Source organism: Ooceraea biroi, chromosome 6, assembly GCF_003672135.1.
Source record: "Ooceraea biroi isolate clonal line C1 chromosome 6, Obir_v5.4, whole genome shotgun sequence".
Classification (NCBI taxonomy): Eukaryota; Metazoa; Arthropoda; class Insecta; order Hymenoptera; family Formicidae; genus Ooceraea; species Ooceraea biroi.
In genome coordinates this window covers 2,075,145-2,102,869 of record NC_039511.1, presented here as the reverse complement: position 1 = coordinate 2,102,869, position 27,725 = coordinate 2,075,145, and the positions used below count along the sequence as shown (strand labels likewise).

The 27,725-nt window shown below is 46.8% G+C and overlaps 1 protein-coding gene across 2 annotated transcripts in view; it reads right to left on the bottom strand.

The window, feature by feature from the left end:
- Positions 1-27,569, bottom strand: part of LOC105276401 (ELKS/Rab6-interacting/CAST family member 1) — a 59,155-nt gene extending 31,586 nt beyond the window's left edge. Inside the window, exons 1-4 of one of the 2 annotated variants that reach the window (XM_026970420.1) lie at positions 24,142-27,569; positions 9,206-9,355; positions 6,623-6,719; positions 5,562-5,617 (exon numbers count right to left, since the gene is read on the bottom strand). In XM_026970420.1, coding sequence (XP_026826221.1) covers positions 5,562-5,617; positions 6,623-6,719; positions 9,206-9,355; positions 24,142-24,942 — 1,104 coding nt within the window. In that variant the 5' untranslated portion in view covers positions 24,943-27,569. The remainder of the gene's footprint in view (positions 1-5,561; positions 5,618-6,622; positions 6,720-9,205; positions 9,356-24,141) is intronic. The other variant, XM_026970419.1, reaches the window with a different exon arrangement.
- Positions 27,570-27,725: the final 156 nt, after the last annotated feature.

The following is a 27,725-nucleotide window of genomic DNA, read 5'->3' as shown; positions in this document are numbered from 1 at the left end:
CAAGAGGGATTCTCTGTCGAAGCGAGTTTCGTTCGCGAACGCGCGAGTCTCGCGAATAATTAGCCATTCGATTGTTCACCTTTGCACCTAGGTCGGTTTAATAATATAGTATGAACGTGTATAATTAGTGTACCTGTGGGATTCTCCACGGCGGGGCCTGGTAGGGAAGGTCACGTGCGTGTTGGTGTCCGCTAATTTCGAGCTACGGAGTGGTGTGGTGCTTGTAGTAGTTGTAACAGTAATAGTAGCCGTTGTAATAGTAATAAGCGATGGTAATCGTGTTTTAAGCGATGACTAGTGATCGTGACAATGATGGTGATGGCTGATCATGTGTATGACGTATTAGTGATGGTACTTGTGGTCAGACGGGGCGAGTGATGGACGGATATGCGGGTGTGATGTCTCCCCCCTCTCCGCGCGAACAGGGGGATGGCTGGCTAAACGTATCTTATCGTCTAGACATCCAAAGCAGCTCATTCCACGCATTCCAATCGCAATTGTCGTCGTTACTTTCGAAACGAATACTTCGTCGCGTTTGATCGTTTGTTCGCACGTCTCCTATAAATGAGCGCTCATTTTATTTTTTTCTCGGCGTTTTATCCGAATATATTCGACGGTAGCTGAACGATTCGTCCGATGTCTCGTTGATTCGATGACGTATCGTGTAATTGGATGATTCATCTAACGTCCGTGCTGTCGAGCGAATCAGGCTAATGAGACAAATCGCATGATTCAGCTGCGTTATGCTCGCAGAACTCTCCTCGCTTTTTGCGGAAAGCACATGTATGCCTGCGTGAATTAACTGCGTGTGATTTACTAGATAAGAGTGTGATTTGCTAGATGAATTAACTCCTTTCGCTGAAGTCATCGAATGAAGAGATCTTGGACGAATCGTGTCTTCAGTTATTCGATACGCAGGGTGCATAGAAAGAGCAGGGGAGGACGTGTGGTTTCAGATACGAGTGGTGCGCGTTCTCGGTTTTTGCAAAATCAGTCATTGCACGCTTTTCGAGGAGTCGTACTTCGATACTGGCGAGTAATTACCGGCTTCTCTTTATCGCGAAGTTTGTGTCGAACAATTTGGATAACAGTAAAACAATGATTACAATTGCGGGAATTTTATAAAAAATTAAATGGCTCTACATGATTGTAAACATGAAAATTCAGTTCGACTTGTACTTGTACTTGAGAGACACCAACGTGTAACGCACACAAGCGGGAGAAAAACGTTAATGTCATATAATTAGTCCAGCAGACTCGAGCAACTTAATCGTGCCGGATTCACGGATGTCTTAATAATTCCCTTTCTTTCTAGCTCAAGAAATTAACTTCTTTTCGCTGCTGCTGCTGCTGCTACGATGCTCTGGGCGCATTTTACTTCGGAGACCTCGCTCGAATTACGTCAATTAATTACGCGCAACGAGATTGCAGCTATTAATTGCAGCGCGCGCGTCTGTCGCGCCGGGATCGGGTTATGGCCTGAGAAATTCGCAGTGAAAAGAGAGGAAATTGGACTGAGCAGTTTCCTCTCGGCACCTCGAATGTGTCCCGCTCCCTCGGGCTAATCGGCGCGTCTTCCGCACGCTCGCTCGTCGACTTGGGAGAATTTCGGATCTTCTTCGCAGCGAGACAACGGAATTTTACGGAGATCTTGCTCGTCGGAGAAGCAAGTAATTAGCAAAGCCAGTAACCGGCACCGCATTGTAATCTCAGCGAGTTCGATCTTCAATTCATGGGCGCACTACGGACGCGGAGAGGCTCGTTCTCGCGTTCGAAGACGCAAGCGAAGGGATTCGAAGATGGTTTGCGCCGGATTCCGCACCCCTGGCCGACAAGAGCACCGTCAGGAGTACGGAATTCCGCGATTCAGCCCGGTTATTGCCCGGTCTTAAGCACCCGTGCGGAACACGAGGAAGTTGTTGGAGGGATTTCGAGGGATCGGTGAAGACTAACTGGTCGAGGATTGCGTGAAGACGATTATGGCGGCGGTGATAACACGGTACAATGCTCGTGCTGCTAAATTATTGGCACAATGAACAACGAGACAGGCTTTGGTGCTTGGTGCAAGTGGCTTGCTCGAGAGTTTGCTCGACGGTTCTCGGTCAAATACAATCTTTTTCCAGGGGACAAAGGAAAAGGGCGAGCGAGGCGTGATATCGTGTGACGGTATTTCGATGGCAGAATGAGAGAAAGAAAGAAAGAACGAGGATAGAGAGATGGGGATTTCTCGTGCTGCGTTGATGGAGAGATGTTGACGTGCTCGCTGCGACCAATTCGTGCTCGAAACTGCACTGCGGGGAGGGTGCGATGGATCCGTCAATTCTTCGTACCATCGAATCGCTTCTGGCTTCGAGTGCCACTCAAGCTACACAGACTCCGTCTAAGTCCTAGATCTAACAGGCATGGGAACACGAGAGTGCAAGGAGACCGAGCGAGATGGCGAATGCGACGTTGTTCGTGAAAAACGTTTAGTCGTAATCAACAACCACGAGCGATCTGGTTTTATCATCTTCCCTTTGCTTCATGACACGTGCGCGCTTAAATAAGTTTTTGTTATTAACAAAACATTACGTTTTTCTGAAATTCGCCGGGATTGATCGGAAACGAGAGTCTACAAGTTATAAAAATATAATCAAATTAAGCGTGAAAGACAGAATCACTTTCGGGAATCCCTTTAGTGTGAATTTTACCGATTAATCCCTGAATTTTATCCATTATTTATTTAATTTTTGTGGAACACGGAACACACCTGCGGCGCGGGCGGGAGAGACTTGCATGGCGAGGACGTGAAATCTCGCGAGAGAACACGTCGTAGGCCAGCGCGCGTAAACAGGCCACGCCAAATAACGCGGTCGTGAAGAAAGTGGGTCAAAAAGCACGGAAGAAGCGGAGCCCGACGGCCATAACGGGCGAGATAACAGCGGCTTTTCCGAACGACCTCGCATCCACGTACCGAGAATGTACGTAGGTATAAACGAGAGGGTAGGCTATGAACGTGAGAATGAGTAGATTCTCGGGGGTACATGGCTACTATCTGCTCTAAAGACCATCTAACACGAATTTGCGTAGGGGCAGAGCGAACATGGCATGGTGATGCTGGCGATGACGCGGTGGCAGGTGCTCAGGTGTGCTCAGGAACTCTTTTACGGCGCAAACGGCACAGACACGCGCGTTTCGCGGAGTGACAGCACAGGCGGAGAGCAGCGACAGTTGTTGAGTGAGAGAGCAAGCAATGGGGACACGACATATCGACGCACTTCAAAAATTCACGTCGGCGTTAATCCTGCATGATTCCTGCGTATGTCGGATTTAACACGCACACTTTCCCCTTGCCTTCCGGTTCCGTCGACGGGGGAAAAGGGTAAACGTCACCGACGCGGATGGTAATTTGCGAACGTTACTCGTTTGCGATATCCGAACGTGACGGTACGTATCTGGCAGGCCCTTTTGCCGTCCTGCGGCTCCTCTGCGATAATCCTGCGATCGCGATTAGCCGTTTTACAGCTGTTATTTACGGCGGCATCAGCAACTCGGCGACGGAGATTCTCGCCTGCACGTCGCCGTGCATTTTACTCCTCCTATATTGAAGTTTATGAGGTGTCGGAGCACGCACGTGACGCCGTGGGATATCGAAAAATCCATAAAAATAAACGACACGGTAAAGCAACACTCGCACAATAGAGCGGCGACTTGACTGACGGGCGCATGGCTCTTTCTCGGCGCGCTTTTTGGCGGTTTCCGCGATCTTCTGCGATGAGGGTGGATACGGCACGTCGTCGTTGCGTTCGTGGGCGTGAATTTTTGAAACATCTTGCGACGGTGAAGGGAAGTGCGCGTTCGAGACACTGTGAGAGAGTAAATCTGTGATTTTCGTGCTTTCGTTGGACGCGAAATGTGAGTGCGAATTACGTGCGTGTTACGTTGGAGAACGAGGGGTGTGTGTGCGCGTGTCTGCATACATATATATATATATATATATATATATATATGTAATATATTGCGCGCATATAAGTACACGTGTAAAAGTTGCTGAGTGGCGACGTTGATTTTCCACCTCTGATTCGATTTTTCTTCCATAGGAGAGGAAACACTGCCGAGCCGGAATAAACAGAATCTCATGAGCGTTGCCTCGAAGTACGCGGAGTTCGAAGTACTTCCTGACTGCAAATAGTGATAAGCCGATTGTACGTCGGGTTACATCGCAAAACGAGATTCCCCAGATCGGATCTGAATAAATCATGCTCGGAAATCGGATCTTTACTCTCAGTTCCAACCGTTGAACTCGGCCTCGCGTAGATTTTCGTTCTCGATAATTACAGCGACAGAAGCAATGTAAAATGCAACGTGATTGACGAGTTGAGTCTCCGATAACCGAGCGGCACTCCAATATACTCGTACACATCGTACCGAGGCAGAGAAATATTCTCTCGACAATCCCGAACGATCGTCACGACCTATGCCGGGTACGTCGAACGTCCTCGAAGCTGCGCCACCACGCACGAGAATTCTTGGGGGTCCTAGGATCTTCGAGCGTATTCGGAACTTGAACTTGCGCTCCTTGAATGGTCGGGGTCATCGGATCCTCGGACGCTCCTCGGATCTCTTATTTTCTCTTGGATATCCGTTCCGAGATACTCCTAGCTCCGATATCTCTCTTTAGACTTTCAGATTCGGCGTCTTTCGAGAGCGAGTGAGAACTTTACGTGTCCCAAGATCCCAGGATCCTGGGCAGATCGTCGAGTCGCCAGGCAGACGGAAGAGACTTCCGGCCCTCCGTGTCCTCGGATTTTCAACCTGCGGATTTTTCCGTGGCTCCTGAGCGAAGTATCGCGTTAGTACTTCGACCGGCTCTGCCTATCGCCGTCTCGCGATCTCGCATGTGCAATACCGTACCTTAATCTCGCCATTCTATTGCGGAACACAGAACGGGGAACCCTTCCGTCGCTCGTGAGAACCCGATCGATCTTGGGGGCAACGATCGAGCCGAGTCGCACGAGGGGCGGAGAAACCCTGCTGTCCCCGAGCCCCTGAATCGAGAATGGGCCGCCCTTAAGAATAAGGGGCTAATCCGCCCGCACTTCCTGGCGCTCCGTTCTTTTTCCCCATTGTCCGTATTTTGTCCGTTCCACTCTTTCTCATTTGCTTTTCTCAGATTAGGTGACACAGAAGTACAAGCGTGATAGCACGACACACGGGGCGAAAAAGTAAAGCCACTGGCAGTGCAATAACTGCAAGCTACTTGCAAGCAACTACTCGTACAAAAACGATGGGCAGCGATTAATGTCAGCGCATACGTGTATGTATACGTGTATAATATAATATATGTGCGAATATGTATAAATATAAGACAAACGGGTAATTTTAATGTGTCGTATATGTACACGTATGCGTCGAAAATGCGTAATGAGCGTTGAACATAATGAGGATGACACATATATATGTATATACATATATGTGCGCGAGGCATAATGTATGTATACATATATATATATATATATATATATAAATTTATATAATTATGATTATATGTATGACGACATGGGTAGAAATTGCTTAAGGACCTGCTTCTGGGCCATCGACTGCATCTGCTGGAACATGATCCTTTCCTCCTCTTTTCCTAGAACAGCAGAAAGTAACGGGGAATTCTTGGAGGAACTGTCTGCTTCCAGGTTCTCGGATGTCGTCGGTGTACGTGTGCATGTGTGTGTGTATGTATACGTGGATATCCGATCCTAGCGGTTATCGCAATAGTTCGAGTCTCTCAATCTTTTCTCTTAATACTTCATAAAAATTGCATTTGTACTGCAAACCAATAATAAAAATGGAAGTTAAGAAAGAAAAGATAAATTCTCGTTGTGCTTATTGTTCTTCAGTCAATCTGAGCTTATGTAATGTATTAAAGGTAAAAAGTTTATAGATATTGATGTGACACATTCGAGCTGCACTTACGTGTACCGAATGCTGCTATTTAATTAATTATTGTCTCAATCCGAGATCCTAAATTAAGACGGAGTTTCTCAAACGGATGTCTATTCACGAAACTACTTCGCAGAATTAACATTCTTGCAGCGCTGTTTTTGCCCTGTTATTTCCTGCGTGCTGTCATTTCCACGAGACAACTATGCGTTTGTGCGGATCGCAATTAGATGGACGACGGAGCACAGATTTGCCCGCTTAAACAAGTCCGTAGACTTGACGAGGTAATTTGTCTCATCTTTGAGCAGTCGCCGAGAGCAACCAAAATGTGCAAATAACTTTGTTGTAGAAAAAATCGAGTATTCCCTTCGTTAGAAGAAAGCATCCGGCGAAGAAAACATTTGCGAACAAAGTATTGCGTTGACTTCGCAAAGTTAACTCTGATTAACATGATGCAGGCCGGTGCACGTTCAGGGAAATTGTCGGGAAAATCTCGTGAAAATTAAAATAAAATCTTATTCGCGCACCGTCGAGAGAAATAATATTTCTCTTTCAAAAGACTTCTAATTACTATGTGCAAGTATTCTGCGAATTTGTTAACAGCTAAAGTCATATGTGGATTTTATGTTTTCTTGAGAAAGCGCAGTGTTGAAATAATTAATTAATTAATTAATGTACTGCAAAAAAATTGCAAACAATGCCTCACCCATCCCCTTGTTCTGGAGCATCTCGAGGAGCTTCTTGATACTCTCATCGCGAGCCTGCAGCGTCTGTTTCTGCGTTTCTATTCTTAATTCTAATTCCTGCAACAGAAGAGTCAAGAAATTAATGGTGAACGAGTTACGTTAATTAAAATTGTTTCCTTTGTACAAACTGTCGCCATCCGTGTAATATAATATTTATATTAACTGAACCGTAAAATCACGACTTAATTTATCGTTATGTAAATTGCAGCACATTTGACAACAGGATCACGCGTGTTATTCTAGCATTTTACAATCCGTTGTTCTCAATCTACTAAAATTTATGTGAATAATGCGGTCACCATAAAACCAGTTATGGAGCGTCGTAATTAGGACTTCATCAAGAATAACGGGCAACTTGGTTACGCTCATACCCCAGCAGACTATATCAAGACTACAAAATTATCTCGGCACCTGCGAACGAGATACCATTACGGGATCACAAAGATTAAGAAGAAGAAGGCTCTAAACAGTGTAACATACGATTAATTAACGAGATGTCGACGTTATTTCATAATTTTTCATAAAGTTTTAAAGGTAAAAGAATGACAAGAGTAGCGCTTCCTTCTTCACCAAGTGAAGAACAAATTTATCATAGAAAAAAAGCTATTTTTATAAAGTTTCGTCAACACGTTGGCGATGACCCGGTAACCATCTAATGCGCTTGATTCGCGCGAACGTCAACGCTGGATACCGTCACCGCCTGGCGTCCGCATAACAAATTTAGCACGCCTCTTTGACGACGGGAAAGTAATTAGTTTGGAATTAGACACCCGCTGCTAACCTTCCACCGGCTTTTCCTGTCGTACAGAGGAGAAAATACAATGTCACTTGGACGACGGGCGAAGCTGAACGTAAGAAGACGCAAGAATATGAACCGGATATTACAACCGACATAAATAATCAGATTGCAGAAAAAGCGTATGTTCTGTCTATAAAATCGTGTGAGCACCGAGCAGAAATTACATCACGAAAATTACATGGTAAGGTATTCTCTGGACGTTCCGCTGGAAATTTCGCAGCGCCGATCAACTCCTTCTCGCTCCTCGGGTGTGGTAATGAGAATTTATGGGCGGACGAGGTACCGACTGCATAATCTGGCGAGTCGCCAAAAGGCGACCAGTTGCGTCCCGCACGTAGTACGTTTCCTCCGTTACGACATTTCGGTCAGACCGGTCATGTTCGCGGGGGAAATATTCGCATTGTCCCCTGCGAGATGAACCTACTTCCCGGAGAAACATGATCGGTTCTTTACTCATGCCTTTTTAAGTATTTGTTTAATTATCAGGATTATTGCTTGTTGAAACAAAATATTTTATAAACTTGTCGATTGCGTTCATTGCGCCGGTTATTAAATATAAAATGCGACACTTCGATTACATGCCTAGACGCGGTATATCAATTCCGTTGGTGCAACGGCTTCCTTCGGTCGCAGGCGGTGAACGGATTTATCGCGGGGACGCTGATTTTCGCGTCGTTTGCCAAGATTCCCGGAAGCATTCTGGACGGTTCGCAGACAATCGGTCGTTTACCTCATACGCGATCTAAATCCCGAGTCTATTTCTGAACCGAGCTCCTGCTCCACGCGACTCTAGAAAGTCGATAAACCACGTTGCTGCATTATTTCGTGAACGGTTCGATTTACAATCTACCGATGCACCGTTTATTCATACAAAGTGATCTGAAGTACATCAATAGTATCATCGTATTCAACAGAATCTTGATCAAATTTTTAGTAGCTCAGCGACGTTACTGTCTCCCTTTAGTTTCAACATGAATGAAGCTACAAGTAGATCGAAGTATCGAATCTACCTCATTAGAATTCTCGAGAAATTCGCGGATAAGACAGAGGAGGATGCGATTCCGAGGGGTACAATGTTTCTTGAACGCGCTCGTAATATTGAAGCACGTGACAAACATTTCGGTGCCGGAAGATCGGAAGATAGCGCGACATCCAATATATAATACATCCTCTCGCGCGAGAATTTTCTAAATGTCGGGGAACTCTTGAGAACTTTCGATCGATCGAAAGGAAAAACAAGAGAACGCAGAGAAAATGAAAACGCGGAAACGGCGCCTTTAAATTTAATCGTCGACTCAGGGGGAGATCGAGATGTCTTCCCTCTTCTCTAACTTCGCACTTTTATTTTTGCACTTATCCCCATTTATACCCGAGTTATAATGATTTCCGCTCCCTTCGAGGGGGCGATTTCTCCAGAATTGTTCTGATTTTCGCGAGGGTGACACGCCGTTCTATTTCGAGTCGGTGACTGCATTATTTTCGTATTTCGCGGAGAACCGGCACCGCGCCGGTTAGAATTAAAATTAATCTCGTAAACGCGCGAGAATTAGCTTTCTGTCGGGAAAAGTCAAATTCCGGGACGGAAAATACAGGATTGCAGATTTCATTTCGCGAGATAGGAGATAATTCTGCGCCGCGACAAAAAAGGTTACGAGCGGTTTGCCGACCCGCGCGGCGAAGCGAGTTGCAATAACTTTTGAATGTTATTACAATGCTAATGCATGCTCTCACAAATGTCACTCACCTTTATTGTATCACGGAGTATGGCGATCTCGCGAGTCAAATGCTCGTTCTCATTGTACAAAACTTCCATTTGTTGCTGCATCTCGACGCTCGGGTCGCGCATCCTCATTCTGAGCTCCTCTTCCAGTTGACGGACCATCATGTTTTGTTTCTGCAATTCAGAATTTATGAATAAATGTTTTGATATATCACGCTACATTAAAAGAATTATAGTTCAAAATTTTCTCGAGATAGGAAACTTTTTCATTGTTGAATTTTTCTCTCGAAAAATATTAAGAAGAAACACACGATTGTTGCAAATTCATTCGCGCGCGCGTCGATGATCGCAGCGGAAGTGTCGTTGGCTTGTGGCTGTCGCAAGAACTCTCCGCTCTTACGCAGATGTACTTTCGAGTACGGTATTGTTTGAGCGGTTCTTCGGTCTGGGCTCGTTAGACATCGTTAATGGCACCGGCGACGCGACACGAGCGCGTGGGTGGACAAAAGTTCCTTCGCGTCGCGAAGAAAAAAGAACGTCCCGACTGCACTTCCGGTGCGCGATTAAAAAACGTGTGCACGACGCACCGATGTGCCGTCTCGTTGATTAAACACTTTGCGGACATGGTACGCGTCTGCTCGTCACGATGATTAAACGACGAGTGTTTTAATCTCATGGGACCCTCTTGTTTTTGGAAGCGATTATATTTTATATATTAAATTATAGTTTTAGATATGTAGCAAATTATATCTTACAGCTTTGCAATCAAGTTTCTTCTTCTCGATTACTGAAAACAAATGTAATCGACACTCTCGAGTGGCATTAACAAAATTATGTTTATAATATTATAATATATGCGAATCAAGAGGAAATTACTGTTTCGCTTTCCGACTTAATGAATGTGTGAAGTTACAAAATTGCCATGAAATTGGATCATTAATTAGCTTATTTATTCTGTAATAGTATACGTGTTTACGAAAATGTGGTTGTACGATGCAAATTTAATCCGAAACAATGGTCGTAGCTTCAACTGCCGCACAGTCATTATCGTAATGCAACGTGATAACAGGATTCGCGGTAAACGATGACAATCGGCTTGATCACGAGATTACATGTGCGCGCATGCGAAAGTTTTCTCTGGATGCTGTCGATTGCAGAGGAGGATCGTGCTGCAACGGCAGAGCGTCTGCGAACACGTAACGAGAGAGAACGATGAACGAATATTCCCACGGAAGCCAATATGTTCGATATTACCGATTGACCTGATTCGACGTGCGTGGAATCAACGCTATGCGACGTCATCGTGGATGAGATGCGGAGGCAGGGTATTGCATTCTGACATACGTGACGTCATTTCAATCCTTGGTCCACCGTTGGCGTCGGTGTTGCCCGAAGCTGTTCGTGCTATGATGGAATTTTATTTGTTTGCGAAAGTATCCAATTATGAGGACAAAATCACGTAATAAAGCATGAAACGTTGATGGATTTCAAGCCAGTTGAAGGTTATTGCTTAACATTTGAGATATTAAACATTGCATCAAGAGATGAAAGGGGAAGAAACATAGATTTCGTGTCGAGAATTTAATTTGCCAAAGTTGTTGAATTTTTCACGCGAAACGGCTCTTGTTAGCTAAAAATTTGATTAAAGTTTCGCCGAGGTGCTGTCAGGAATGCTATAAATTTCGTGTACACTTCGGACGCGTCGTTCACCTTTTATTAAAATTTACAAAACATTTATGAGATGAAATATTGCGAGTGAAATACGCGATAAAAGGACAGGCGATATTGTCAGATGTGCGCACGTGTGATACATATTCACGGAACGTAAAAATCGAAGAGAGTTAAGTGCTCGTATCTTTGTCAAGCACACGTTGCGCGTTCAACAGTCACCGTGTAATTTTTGCTAATAGCAAGAATGCAAAATAAAATTTATTATGAATTTCCAGGAATTCATTTAATCACGAATTTCGACGAACGTGAATAAAAAAGACAGAAGCGTATTATCTAACGTCCTTGAAAATTAAATATACCATTAAAATAAGGAACGCCGCCTTCAATATTCTTAGACGCGATAATTAGAGCGTCAGATATAATCCGATCGGAGACCGCTATAAACGTTGCGTAAACATTTTATCAAGACGTGACACGTGCGGCATCTTGAAGATCGAAGAAGGAGGCAAGAAGATCGGGGCTCGCAACTGTTCAACCGAAGCCCCTCTCAAGACAAGATCCTATTAACGCTCGAGCCAACCGTGTCTTTTACGATGTGATGAACGCACTTCTGACATAAAAATCGCCGACCTGCAGTGCTACTGATATTCACGTGCCGCCACACGAGTCGTAACGTTAATCAGGATATCCGCGAACGTTAATCGGATGACGTCTCGCGATAACGTCTCGCAATGATCATTTAAAGTTCTCATTGTGTAAGTGCGCGCGTTGCATGCACCCCTCGCATTTATCTTGGTAATTCCGCAGATTACGTCATTGGATTAATTGCACTTAAGTAGAAAGTCGTTGTAGATAAAACAACAACTTCAGTAAGAATAATTCGCTTTTTTTATTATTATTTTAGACGTTAATGAAAAGATTTTCTCCGTAAATCTCAAGACCACACGCAACATTGAAGCGAATGAAACAGACGCAAAAGCATTTCTGAAGTTTCCATTGAGAGATTGTACGTCTTGCGCGATCCCGACCAACTGTGTAAACGATCGTTGCTGACCTAGCGGGAAATAGCATTATAGCAGATTTTATCGGAGACTGGAACTGCGTTCGGAGGGCGGGCGGCAGATTCCGCGGATCAACGAAACGCGATTTCCGCGATGTGATTTTAATCAGCCAGCGCAGAATCGCGAGGGTATTATCATGTGATCGATATCGATATTCTTTCGGTATTCAGGTAACTTCAGATCCACACGATTAGATTGTGATGTGCATTTGCTGGCGTTTGTGGCACGAACGAGAAAACGCGAATAAACGAACACGCGTCTCACCATTTTGCCGTGAAAATTGCCGGTTATCGCAAATATTCGTGGCTGTAGTTATTCAGTTCTAAATGTCATTTCTCCAACTTATGTTAGTTTCCAATGTCATTACATTTGGTCGCACGTACGTACACATTGAATTTGACAAGCGTAAAAGCAGATTAAACGAGATTCCGACAATATAAACCACCTGGCGAAACACGTAATCATTGTTGTATGCTATAGCAATCTCTGCGTGCTTCTTTTAGGGGAGGAAAGAAGGGTCGTTCTAAGGGCAGATCGATCTTCACGAAATGAGGCAAGAAAAAGAGGCGTGTGGTCAACTTTCTTGGGCGAGTAAAAGATCGCCTCGCGTTCTTTCATCCCTCATCAGATATCTGATATTCAGAATTCGTGTTTGCAATCTTTCCTGAAGTTTACACACATGAACACACACACACATCTGTCCAATGTACACTCATCAATTTGCGCGGGTACGCAGAAAAATAGACGCGAGAAATCATGGATGAGTCGACCGGATCGATTTCGCTCGACGGGGTGGAAACCCGAAGGGTAGCTATCCCGGGAGGCGACGTGTTACATCCGGAGATAGCTGTAGTTTTCAGGGGTGGAGATGATCGCTCAATTTCTGACGGCGACCGCGTGCGAAAGACGGAGTAACCCGAGCATTTAAGATGTTAGCATTGCACGTGGCGAGAGATCCTGATATTTCTCCCGCTCGTTACAACCCTTACAGCACAGAAGCTTGCAGCAACGTTGCGACATTATTGCAATGCTGCTGCAAGCTTCTGTGTTGTAGGAGAGGTGACAGCTTTTTTTAATGATCGACCGACACGCTATTTTTTTTTAAATTCGTACAAAGCGTTTATAAAAAATTTTCAGAGATTTCAGATGAAAGCGGGGCTCAAGTTGTCGCGCTGAATAAGCGAAGGGTGATAAATGCTCATATTTATTCACGATGGTCTGAGTGGGTGAAAGCCGCGGATCTCGGCGAGATTTTTCACGCATATCTCGGATCTACGTGCTCGTCTTTTAATGACGCGCGAATCGTAAGGGGTCGTGATTCATCCCTCGTAAGAATATTCACTCTCGCCGAAGAGAACTCGACTCCGATCCTCTCGATCGGTTGCATTCCGAGCAAGCTTTCCGACAAGGACTGTCATCGATCGATGTGCGGCTCCTTTGTCGCATATCCTGCGAAATCTGGCTACGAGTAACCAACCTGCGAGCAAATGCGATAAAGCCGAGAATGCAATCGTGTATCGGGATTGATAATGCCACGCGGGCAGAACGCATTTTCATGGTGTCGTCAATCCTGTAACACGATCGCTTCCCACGCTAAAATCCTTTTTCCGGATTGGAACGATATAAAAACCTCGCAGCAGGCTTCTGCGAAAGCTGCACCCACGTTTCGTGTCGCGAATCAAACGTCAATACGATTACGTAAATGGTAGCCTCGTTTAGTCGAACTTAAAGCCATTTTAATGACAGTGAATCGTTGCCATGGGGAAAATGTCATTTTACTCGCGTCTTGAAATTCAGTCAAAGTAGCATGTACATTCATCAAAAATATATATTTTCATCAAATTGGATGATAATTTTATTTAATACATATTTTTGCTTATTACTCATAAATCATTGCTTCTTTTACGTAATCAATCTCCATTAACTCACTTGATGTTAAACTGAATAACTGCTAAAATTGAAGAAAACAAACTTGTGCGCTTTTCTCTCTTTCTCTCCCTCCTCCCTTACAATTTTAAACGTGCATCCTAAAGCTCCAAAACCAAAAAGGCACGCCGTGAGAGGGTGGGCACGAGAGAACAAGAACGAGACGGGGGATGATGGCGGAGCAGGAACGTTATCGAGCGATACCGACTCGTCCCCCTCCATCCTTCTTTGAGCTTTCTCTCTCTCTCTCTCTCTCTTGTTCCCTTAGTCAGGTGCCCTTTATCGTTCCTCTTTGTTCCACCCACGCTCGTCGCCTACATGCTATAGCAACGAGAAAGAAACCAAAGTACGCCGGTCGGGACTTTACTCTCGAGTTTTCCGACCACCTCGATCACCGCTCATGTATCATCGACAGCTAAATGGAACGAGACATCCTAAACATGAGTAACGTTGCATGAGATAACAGCTCGTTCGCGGTCACGGGGTCTTCGGAGGCACGGGGGATGGCTCTGTTCTTTTAAGTTTTATGAGTACGCTGTCAGTATCCCTTGGATCTCTCTTTCGGGGTTGTTTCGGGTTCCTTTATGTTGCAAATAAAAAACAACAACGCATTTTATAATGCTGCAATTCGTAATGTACTAAATTTTCAAGCAATTAACGAGAAAATCGATTGTCTAATTTATTTGAGAATATTGTTGTTTGTAGTATTTTTATTTTACAACTATGTCGGAATATTCTGTTACAGTTTTAAAGCGAAGAATGGGCGTGTCAAATTTTTGGACTAACAAACGATGAACACGAGCATGCCCCGTTGGTTGTATTGATTAATTGTTAAATGTAATTAATAAAGACCGCGGAGTTTAGAAGTTGAACGGATTTATCGGCGCAACCTGTTGAACACGGCAAATGTTATTAAAAAAGTTTTCGGCGCGTTATATGAATGCGCGGGAATAATTAACGTCGAACGAGCCGGCGCTGTTAAATTATACCGTATCGCGCTGGAGAAAGTGAGACACTATAGGAATCGATATTAATCGAGAAGCGAGTTACGTAGAAACTCGCCTGCGGCTGACAAGTGGGCCAGCTGATCAGATGTTTTGCCAAGATCACCCTTTGTCATTCTTTGATCCTTCCTCACCAACTATTCTCGTTTTCCCTTGAAATGAAGGCGAAAAACTCTACCTCAAGTGTACCGATTCCCAAGGCTCCATCTTGAAATCACCCTTGATCCTTCTTCTCAAATGTCCATAAAAGAATGAGACTTGGAATGGAATTTTCGATTGTAAAATATCTCTTTGATTTTAAAATTTATTACCTCGTTAGATCGATAGTGTGTGTTGGAAGAGTGCTCGTTAAAAGTCGCGAATTTCGTTATACCGTCCTTGCATACATACACGCATACATGCACATATTTGCAGGATAAATGTGCTGGACGCATGTAATAACAAAGTATATAATTTTGTTATCGTAAAATACTTTCCATTTTTACTTAGGAACCAGGAATCTTGCCATTATTTACACATTAATTTATACATCATGGAATTATACAGCCTCGCATTCCTTGCCTAAATCGAAATTATTTGTGCAAATCTAATTGTTCGTGACTTGGCGATTTTGTAGTTGCACCATTTCCGCAACAATTAGTTCCACTTGTGGAGCCATCAAGTTTTCGCGGCCGAGAACTTTGTTCTTCTCAAAATAACTAATTAGAGTGCTCGCAATGAATAGCACAAGACGGAGCAGTTTCGAGCTGAGATATTCAGCGATACTTTGGCTTCTAAATGTTTTAAGCAGCTATGCGAGATATTTCCTGCGGATATCTCTTTGGTCGATTTCCATGCATATTTCCTCCATCATAGAACCATCAACGTGGTAGTATAAGTGATAAGCTTTTGTATATTAAATAGAAGCACGCGCGGCACTCGAGCGATTGCATTATAAAGCTCGAAATAGTTTCGGTGGAGGATTTATCCATCCAGGCGAACGCGCTTTATTTTAACCTTTCGCAATTTCTGCGTGTTTCAATGCGCGATCTCTCCAACCTTTTAACGCTCGGCAAATCTTGTTCTATCGTCGTCGTTCTAAAATTACGACGGCACGTTGCGACCCGGCACAGTAATTACGACCGTACATGGGGAACGTGGTAAAAGTGGTATCGTCGCGGCGAATCAAGCATCAAGTTAAAAAATTGCCCGGCGCGTTCGTGCGGATCGATATCGTATCGCCCACGACACGAAGAAATCCAAGATACCGCATGATTTCCATCCAGTATCGCGACGAAATATTTCAAACTATTAGAAATTAAAAAGAGAGGGATCAGAAACCGGAATTTACGCGAATCGAGACGCAAATCATCTAATTTCAACAAAGATCAAAATAGATTAATTATTATATCACAGTAAGACTATAGTTGTAAGATACATTTTGTCTATGCATTTATTCATATTTGCTGCAAACTGCCTGGTCCAATTGCGATAAGAGAAACCCGAGAAACTCGTCTCTCGAGGGCTCTCCTCCAGTCGTCTTTTCTTTCCAGACTCGCCTCGTCGGTTCCTCCCGTGGAATGGCAAACGAGGCGCATCGATTAAATCGCAGTCGACGCTATTTTTATTCATCGTGCAGGAACAGCGGCCTCGCGACGCCCGACGTCTATTGGCAGCTCCCCTTCATTCTCTTTCTCGCTGCGCGGCCGCGAATCTATTCCAATCTGTGCTGGAAACTGAAACGGATCGCTCGTGTCGCATCGATTCGCGGCGCGCGTCCACCAGCCGACGAATGTCAAGAGGCACAATTGATTTCTCTCCCCCTCCGCAACACAATTGCTGCAGTCTGCGCTGCCGTGCATAAGCGCCGTGCGACATCCCCGACAATTGCCCCGGCAATTTCGCCGCTCGTTACGATTCTTCGCTACTTGTATCGTCGCGAACGCGCCTCCGTTACGAGCAGTACACCCCGTGATAACGTGCTGCCATAAACATCGAGATGACATCTGCAGTTGCATCCTTATACGTATGCAAACGATGAGTGAAACAGGATCGAATAAAATAAACAATGTAGTAGTAATCATTTGGCCAGATTCGAGTCGCATGAAAACGCAAATTTACTTCTATTTTTTTAGGATGGAATTCACGCAAGGTGGACGTATCCGGCGAGTGAAATGCCGGCGAGAATGCGTTCGGTCCCAAACGCGCGTGAAATCATTTTGAAAATCGCGAAAGGGATGATAACGGGGGCTAGCCCTGTGTAGCACATCCGCCGATCGGATGGACATTTTTGCGCTTGATTAAGCGGCGCAGCGATACTCGCGCGCATACCGATCGTTTCTGTTTCGATCGGCGAGTACAGGTCGCATATACACGGAAGAATAAACGTTTTCCTCGATAACGCGCGGGTGGAACCATCGATCGTAAACGTCGAATAAAAGTGGAGTTTATCGGGTGTCCTCGATATAACCCAGATGTCCCAGCACGCGACCCAGATAGAAGAGCGAGCTTCCCAATGAAACGAATTCTCGAGGTTGCGACATGTTCCTGATTTATTGATAACACAGCCGAGTTAATTGAGGAACGATACGCGAGAGTCGCGAGTGAACGTTGAACGAGTACGGAGAAATTAAATTCGCGGTATGAAAAATCAATGTCAGATCGCGACGAATTTAATGAGCGACTGGACTGGATTGTCCCCCATCCGGCTACGTTTCGTCAACGTGACTCGTACAATTACTGTACGATTATTATTCAATTGTTGGTCAAGGAATTCAGTTTACTAACGCTGCAATATATGCAGAGTTTGTCAAGAGACATCTTGTTATTTGCGACTTGTGGATTCAATATTTTCTTACGTGAAGCACGTCTTGTTATAGTATATACGCCGGCAACATGTGTGCGTATAAAAACTATAGCGATCTATATTCTGTGTCAAGGCAAGGGTTAATAACTCCAACAAGGGGGATATTCCGCAGAGTTTACGTGGTGGTAACGCCTGTCACTCGCATTACTTGATGTCTGGATTGCCGAAATAACCGAAGCTTTTGTAATGTACACGAGGAAAAATGGAATTACCCATTTGTAAGTAATTACTGATCCGCAAAATAATTTTTTTATATACACGAATTATTAAAAGATTAACAAAATCTTGAGATTCTCATTGACACTGAGTTTCTCGTAAGGAAAATTACTATCTCGAGACATAAAATGTCATATACACCCTTCGCTAGGAAGAATGTTAATGCTCTTCGGAGATCAATGGAAAATTGTCGCGCGGCACGAAATAGGCCAAGTTTATTATCCATTAAAACTTGCTACAAAATTTATGTAACTTGCTGCTTTGACATTCGCGTTTATCTAGAGCTCAGTCTATTATCGGCCAAGTCGGTGAAGTGTTTTTTATAAATCCGTTCGATATCGATCGTGTCCGAGGCTGGACTTAGTTATCATGTTTTCCATGCCTCAAAGAGTTTCCGTAATCGATTGTGGCTCGTGTGGGAGATATTTTCATGAATTTTCGCAAACGTTATTCATTTCCACGTATTTGACAAAAATCAAAGCGATTTCTGCAAATTAATTACAATTCTACAGATTTATTTTCCGGACCCGGAAAGATCAACTGTCGAAAGTGTCAGGTCGACATAACAATATTGTTAAATCGAGCTCGGCTTGGTGTGCATATACTGACATATTCGAAATTAGTTTCTTATTAGGTAGCATAGCAAGAATATTGTACATGCACATCACGCATGTCGGCCAACTGCGGTTCATGGTGCTCAGTATCCGTCATCTAATACGCATCTGCATAGCGGGACATCACGCGTGTGGCTTCTGATAATGAAAATATTAATATAATGTAATATCAAGAAATCCTACGCATACTTTTCATCTCGCCGTGACGTTTTCGCATTGTCTGCGAGTCGGTTAGACATTGATCCATGAATATATTACGCGAATAATGTAGATTATTATATGTAATATATGTATATTATATATATGTATATGTCGTGCATAAAATTAATTTTGGCGATTAAGTCAGCGAGAAATTTGGCACAGTGTCGTCGTAAATGTAATATTCTGTTACTAGGAGGTAATATTATTATTACATGAAATATCGAGAATATCTACATCGAGAGATCAAATTGAATCGTTTCGATTTCCTGAAGCCAGGAAATCGGGTTTGGAAAATTGTGCTAAAGTGGATTCTTATCAGCGTTTGTGGCGTTTCCCGGGTGAGTTCACGCGAGTCTTCTCAAAATTGCTCATTCGAATTTACGTAATCCATTGCCTGGAACGCCATTGATCGAGGATTCACGTTCTCGCATTGACCACGCTCGCACAAACGATTGCGGTCGCGTAAAAGTACAATATATCATATCCGCTTATATTGATCGGCCTAAATATAACGAGGCGGATTAACGAGGCCCTGTGTCATGTGGCATAAGTATGGCGCGACCGCATTGCTTCGAATTCCGTTCGACTAAGCCAGCGACTCGCCCTCGTCGCGCGAAGAAACGTTTTCAGCGTGTCAAGGGTGCTTTCCGTCGCTGATTGTCGCCGATTTCCGCCACGTGTCCTTTGGCATTTTACTATCATTCATCATTCATCAGCGGTGTCAGAATAAACAGTGGTCAGTTCGATCAATACGCACGACCGAAATAAAATAAATACGTGGATGTAATATCGCAACGGCCGACAGGAGGGACAGCGAGAGGAGAAACTAATTATTTTAGCGATTAACTTTGTACTTTTAACTTGGAGATTATGACTTCAGAGAAAAAGCATTTCATTCTCACGTGATTACAATCTACTTTGTCATATTTGCATAATTTTCTTTCTATTAAAAAAATTCTATTCGAAAAAATTCTGTTTTGTTTTTCTTTCAAATATAATGGAGTATAAGTTAATTATTAATATTATAGTCATTCATTTTCCAGGATGGTCTATGGGTACATTGTATGATTATATGTTCGCATTAAAAATTCCATTGGCAACTCGAAGTTAAAAGATCCACGAACGTGAATAAGAGCGTGAAAGTTCAGGGAATTTTCCCTCGAACGGACTTTACGAGAGCTCCCTTAAGGCCCTTAATGTATGCGTCATCCTCGTATTGTAATGCGACGCCGGTAGACGAGAGCTCGACGGTGAAAAACGGAATGTCGGGTGAGGGACGAGGAGAACGGGCACAGTAACCAGACGATGAGAATCCCGATCCGGCTGAAAGCGGACGTATATAGAAGAGAATGGCAATGAGGGGTTCACGAATTCGACGAGATCCATTGGGCGCAAAAATGGGGCGGATCACTGTCTGACCCGGCAGCAATTAAACGAAGAAGGAACCTTATTATGGAGGATGCAACATGTGGGATGCCACATCCGCCGGGAAATTAACGGTAGTATCCTCGTATGAACCAAACGACAATGTAACGAAAATTATCATGTTCAAATGTATATAAAAAATTATGTGTCAACAACGATCGATTATAAATGATTATTTGCTAGAGGGCTTCTTGCTAAGGATCAATTAATAGCAGTTAATAATATTCATTGGATGTTGGGTTCGCCTTAACTCCGGAAAGCGGATTTTGAGGCGCTTGAATATTCAATGAGTCTGGACTAAACATTCTACAAGGAAAGGGAGGGAAGTGTCCCTTCTATTTAAGTCAGGTTCTCGTTTAAGACCTTTAATATTCTCGTCAAGATTCTATTCTGAAAGAAAATCAGTCGAATTTCCGGTGGGACGTTAAGAGCTGTTTATTGATCGGAATGGATGATATAATCATACGTATAAATACATGCATCGGAGCCAAGCCGATTCACATCGAAACGAAGACCTCGAAGAGCTACGTCAGCGCAATTACGAGGACGAACGATTGGAAGAAAGTGACAGCGAAAGTGGCTGGGCTGAATAGGACGCGAATAACTAAATAATAAGATCGTAATTAATTAAGAACGCTCGATGAAAAGGAGAAATCAGGAATACCGCATTGTGCGTTCTTTCCATCCGGCGACAGCACGATACATGCAACGCCTCGTTCCCGAAATTCGAGCGGCTTTGTGCAACCACGAGCCTGAGATGGCAGCTGGCGACTCGGGATGAATTACAGTGACAGCGCGAACATTCATGAGAGATGAGAGACGGTATTGTCGGCATTCAGACGTGGAGCAGCTTCACGATCGCGGCTGCCTGCACGTGGATGCCGCAAGAAACGACCTACGTTAGACTTTAAGATTACACAACTCGTTTATTATTAGCCGTGCATTCCGCCCATCCCTTTTTTGCTACTTTCGGTCAAGCGAGGTGAACCGGAAGTTGCATGCATGCATGCATATACATACAATAACAACCAGGAGTGTCGCAAGATTGTGCAAGCCAAGCGACGTTACTCGAGAGTCGTGTGCACGTGAATTTTGAGCGGTCGCACGAGGGGGAGGATGGAGGCTGAGATTAACTCCGCGCTCGGGGGCGTCTTTCTCTCACCCCTCGGCACTTTAATGCGTTTTTTCAGGTTCCCGACGTTGAGATGGAAGGAACGGCGCTGGAGGAGAAGTTCGCGTTGGAGGCGTGCGAATCGATCGAAGGCGCCACTTTCTCTCTCTTTCTCTCTCGCTCTCTCCCTCTTTCTCTCTCGGCAATGTCGAACGAGACGAACGAGAACTGTTTCTTTCGACGCTTGTCTTTGCACTATGCTTCTTCTTCTCGTGTGCGATTTTATTAGCTCGTTTAGCTGATTCCTGCGACCCTTCCGGAGAATCACACGCGATTCCTCGCGGAGCAACCCCTGGAAGCGAATCGGAGAGACGCAAGGGAATTCCGCAACGAGTAACCCGACGTGTGCGATCACGAATTTCTTGTTGGTTGCAAGTGGAAATTAAACTTCCACGAAATTTTTCGGGTCCGGGCGCCGGATGCCATCTACGCGGGTGCCGCGCCGCCAGAAGTATTTTAAAGCGGATTGTTCGAGCGCTTAATTAAAGGTTTAACTGCGCGAGATTGTGAAGTTGCAGTACGACAAATGCGTGCCTTAATGCGAGAGGGCGGGAGGCAAAAAAGTACAATACGCTCGGATGAAACAGACCTCTTTGGACCAAGAGTACACACACATTATACATACGCGGCGCATTTTATGCTTTCACGTCGCGATCGTTCCCCATTTTACGAAATAGCGTAACAGCAGAGCACGTAGCGGTTCCCTCACGCATTTTACATTTGTAACGCAACCCTCCTTCTGTACTAATTTACTTCGTTGCGCAACGTATTCGCGTACTTGCTATTTTAATTGAATCGCGATCCCACTGTCGCCGACCATTGAAAAAAGATCGTCGGTGTAATTTACAAGCGTTCCGGACTCGCCCACGATCGCGAATTTCGCGCGAGGCGAGCAAGTCGGGAACAATGGATGGATGTAAGTGCGGCGAGCATCCGAGTGCACACGGGGAACGCTTAACAGACACGCGCGTTTATTCGAGTACGGACGGGGACGCAGACGGGGATACAGACGGAAACGGAGGCACGAACGTGGGCAACCGGCCAGAGGAATATCTAACTCTTTGAGATTCCGCCACTCGCGGGGTCAATGACTCATCCGACACCACGTACGTGAAACGCGTGTACGTACACGCGGACGTATGCATAAAATAGCTTCAATGCTTCCTTATTTCCAGCTGTACCGCAGCACACCGTACCGAGGCTCATCCAAATCGGGAGGGGAACGCGCCCCCTCGCCGTCCCCCTGTGCGTATTGATTATCTCAGGGATGGCGGAGATTGCACCTTGCATGAGGACTTCTGTTCTATTTTTGGACGGCACAATATTTCAGGAATCGCAGGAGACTGACGAGGAAGTTGCCGCGAGTTACTCTCGATTGTCGTAAATCTGACAGAAACTTTGGACGAATCTCTCGATGGGAGCCTAATGGGAGTTAATTAGTGCGACGTGATTCGCCGCGAGATACCGTAAAGCGATACAAATCGCGAGAACAAATTACGGCGTGAGCGGGACTTGTTGCCGCGCCAATTATGAATGATCCGCCCGGCGATTACAATTCGCGCGACGGTGACGCGATGCACCGTCGCGGTGCTAATTGACATTGAATCTGGTAAACGCGCAGCATCGCGTTTGATGAATCAATTAATGCGAAAACGCCCGCGGTCTCGCCGACGATCATGTGACGCTCGCGAAATTGACGTAAGGGTGGCTCCCCCCTCCGCCGGGTTGTATTTTTAGCCGATCGATAATGAGATTCTGCAACAGCACATTACTGCGGCATTAATCACCATGTTACTTGACTAATTCGCTCGGGGATGTTTGACTGCCCGAGATTTCCTCGTGGACTCACAGTGACGTCAGTGAGTGAAAATGTATGAGCACGCAATGCGATAGTTCTGGCTTTCGAGAGGAAAATTTTCACGCAGAAATTTGATCGTACAATATATATAAACACATAATATTGCGCGTAATCTGTGCTAATGACAATTATCGCGTCGACAAAATGTCGCATTTCTGCCTCCTCAAATTTAATTCATCTGCAATTTTTGCATCCCCCTTTTGTTTATTCATAATTCCAAGAATATTCTTTACAATTCAAACAAGAAGCGAGTCGGAAAGCACGATATACGCAAAGGCAAAAATTTCTCATCTTTTATTCTTGTTTTAATTGCAAATTCCTCGCTATCTTAGGATCACGTCGAATTCACCGATCACGAAACTGTTAAAATATGTAGCATCTCGAAGGGTCAACGTGGAGCATACTAGGTCGCATCCCGCGACCTGATTCCGAGAGGGACGGCCTTCCCTAACAAGGACGCTCGTGACGTGAGGGTCGCGACGACTCGGCCAGGACGACGCGACGTTCCGAGCATTTCCACGGCTTCCCGGGAGAGGAACACTTTGCAACGTTCAACCGCGACGCTTCTCCCAGGGCTAATGTATGCAGCCGTATGCGAGACCAGTGGAATCCGATAATCGAATCCTGCAACGAGGCGACCGCACGCATAACAGAGACCGTACACGCATTCGCGACACACCGAGGGCGAGCAACCGAGTCGATAAGACGGATTTAACCCCCTGGTGGTGGGTTGAATTAAACATCTGGACTCGCCGAAATGCGTTCACCAAAGATCGGTAATGCACGTGACGATTTTCCAGGACACGAATTTCAGGAGAACACATTCATGAATTTGAACAGAACGATCTCTGAACACATCGCGTCTACGTCACGAAGACACGTCTTGGAAACGCTACGACCAGCAGCGCGCTCAGCGCGCCCAAGTTCCGTGAGGGGTTGTACATACAGTGTAAGGCAGTTTCCCTGACCTGATTCTCCGAGTTGAGTAGCTTGAGATGCTCGTTGATGAGGCTGTACTTGGTGCTCTCCTCCTTGCGCAGCGCCCGCTCCTTCTTCAGCTCCGGACTCCAGAACGTCTTGATGCTGTGCATCGAGCTGCCCAGTTTCTGGTTCGTCAGCTCGAGCTCCTTCTTCAGGTTGCCGAGCTCGCGCTGCAGATCGTTGTTCTGGTGCTGGAGCTCGCCGATGTAGCCTCCGCCGTCGCGCAGCATGTGCGGATTCGGGCTCTGACGCGCCGACCTGGACCCGTACAGCTCGTCCTCCAGGTAGAGCCCGCGGTCGCGGCTACGCTCGCGCGGCTCGCGTATCGGCATGAATTCCCGATCATGGTCCAGAACACCAGCGGAGGCACGGTCCAGGCTCGTGTAACGCGCTACCATGCCCGCCGAGCTGGACATGGCGGGTCTCGAGGCGCTTCTGGATCGGTGGTGTCCGCCGCCCCCACCGCCTCCGGTCGACATACTCCTACCCCTCTCTTCGAGCATCACGGGACTGCCTAGGTCCTCCTCGCGGGAGTAGTACGGGCTGCCCAGCTGATGGTGATGGTAGTTGCCGCCGCCGTATCCGAGATGTTCCGGCGAATTGTTGCTGCTGCGAGTACCTCGTTGCTTGCGACCACCGAGCGGGCTGCCACGACCACTCGCATAACTACGTGATGGACTACGGTCAACGGTCGGCAGTTCGCCTACGCGACGACCGCTGCGTGGCGAGCGTGTGCCACCAGCGGGACCTACCACGCCACTTCCGCTTGAGTAAGGGTCCCGTGACATTCTACGGGAACACTCTCCGTGAAGCCGTTCCTTGCTTGGGCGTGCGGTCGTCCCGATCAGTGTCTCGTCCCAGGTCAATCAGTAGTCCTGTCAGTGCTCCGGTCACTTCCGCCTCGGTGGATGATGCTTCTTGCTCCTCTTCGTCCGCGACTTCCGGGATCCGCGGTCTCCCCGTTTCTCCACGCGCGATCGCTTTGTGCGGTCCGTTTGTGTTTCGTGTGGCAGTGCTCGTTTCCCGACCTCCTCGCGAGGAGGATTCCGCTGCCCTCCACGGACCTCTAAAGTCCCTCGAGGTCGTTGCCCTGTCCCTCGTCGCCCTCGTGTCCCCCGGGTGTTTTCACGCTCATATCACAGCTCGTTCGTCCGCAGGAGTGACTCGATCAACGAGCGTTTTCCTGTCCGATTGCCGGACAGGAGGGTCCTGTGACCGCCGTCGTGCTCGTTGTCCGAGGGTTCGCTCGGGGCAACCGGTGCGGGTGATGGAGGTGTGCCAGGTCGCGTGTCAGAATCTGCCAGATGACGTTCCCTGGTCGATCCGTTCCCTTCGAGTTTGTGCATCCGGTGGTGCGCGAGGACGTTTCTACTCTACGTACGATGGCGTGTTCGCGAACCACGAGCATTGACGAGAAGAGAACGTTACTGTTCACCGATCGCACCGAGAGGTTCCCTCTCCCCGCGTTCTCTTCTCTCTCTCAGCCGGTTCGGTGCCTCCTCTGCCGGTCGATCGATCTCATCCTCGCGCCGCGACGATGATTCTCTCAGCCCGATCGATCTTCTCTCTGGCCACCGCCGCCGTCGCCCTCCTCGCCGAGTATAACTTCCGTGCTACTGGCCGACGCGTACTACTACTAGCGGATAGTACTACTACGCGCGTGAGTCACTTCATACTCGGCGGCGGCGTACGACGAGGTCACGACCCTCGTCGGCCCGAGAATCGATCTTTGACCTTCTTTCGGCGGTGTAGCCCATCGAGACTGAATCGAGATCGAGGGGGAGAGAGAGAAAGAGAAAGGCGGTCGGCTTCCTCTTCTTCCGTCTTCCTGTTTTTACGAGCCGACGCGGACGAACCCCCTCTCGTGTGGATTCTTTCTCTCTCTCTCTCGTTCCCTTTTTCCGATCTCTCCCGCTCTCTCCCTCGGCCACCGGCTGCGGCGCGCCGGATCCAAGAACCGCCCTTCCGCGAGCGAGCCAAGTCGACGAACTGATTACGCTCTCCTCCTCGCGTTCCACCCTCGTGTGCGGTGTAAACGCGCGTGTGTCGTTACTCTCGTACGTTCGTCGCGTGCGCCCGTCGTCGGCGCACTACACACTCGTACTCTCTCAAACGGAGGAGGTGATATATCTTCTCTTGTTCCTTTCTCCTCCGTCTCTCTTCCTCTCTCTCTCTCTCTCTCTCTTTTTCTCTATCTACACGTCGCACACTGCCGTTCCCGTTTCGCGAAACCAGCGCCTAAGGTCTCTCCTTATCGATCTTATTCCCTTGCTTCTCTCTTTCTCTCTTACCTTCTTTCTCTCTCTCTCTCTCTCTCTCTCTCTCGTCTCTTTTTCTCTCCTTTCTCTTTCTCTCCTTCTCCCGTCGTGATATCACTGTTCCAGCCTCGTGGACGATGCACGATACCCCTCCGTCCGGGAGACTTCCGGCAGAGAAACGATAGTGATGCGAAGCGGATGAATTTATTAACCACCGACCAACCAACCCGACCCCACGACCGTCCGACCGACCCAACCCACCGACCGACCGACCGGATCCAACCAACCAATCTCACTACACTATCCACCGTCCACTACTGGAGCACAGCCACTTCCCGTGCACTGACGCCTTCACCGGCGTTCGCCGCCACCCTCGCGCTTATCCACCCTCTGTGTGTTGCCTCCTGCCGTCGCTCTTTTCTCGCCTCCCTCTCTCTTGCTTCCCCTCTTTCTCTCTTCCTCTTTCTCTTTCGGTCCTTCCTTTCCCCTATCGCTCGCGCAGTCAAACGCACGCCAAGCACCCCGCACACATAAACGCACGCACATACATGCACACACAGGAACGTATACGGTAGTCGCGATTGCGCGAGTTTGCGATTACACCCCCGGACGACGGCAAACGCACGCGCGTGCGTTTACGCGCTGTCTGTGTGCGTCACCGGTCACCGCCGAAAAAGAAAAGAAACGAGGAGAAGAAGCTTGGGCACGCGACGCGCGACAAGTCCACGCGCATTAACGGAACTATACCCTAATGCCGGCTACGAGGAGAGATGCCACCCTTTACCTTACCACCACCATCACCGCTCACCACCACCACCACCACCACCGCCGGCGTCGCCGGCCGTCCGTTGGCGCCACCTTCCTAGAAACGTTATCGCGAGTCACGTCCCTACCCGGTGGCGTACGATCCACGTACATCACCGTGTCGTCATAGACCCGTGCACATGTACGCGTACATGTACATACACACGTACGCACACGCCCACACGCACGCGTTAGGGGATGAAGTTAAAAGCCTCGGCAGCGCCACCGACCACCGACGTCACCGACGTCATTGCGACGGCCACCACGCCGAGGCGTATCACCCGCTCGATTCTCCCGTAAGCCTCCCCTCTGATAGCACCCCCTCGCCGCTGATCGTTCCTGACTACCCTATCGGCGGTGCAGCGGGCTCTGTGATGGACACCCCACCTAGGGGTAGTTCTCCAGCGCGCAGATGCACGCGCAGATCTTTGTGCGCGGGGAGGAGGGTGTCAGGGTGCCATAGAGGGTACCGCGATGCCACTAGGCGGCAAACTTTGAGGGAAAATTCT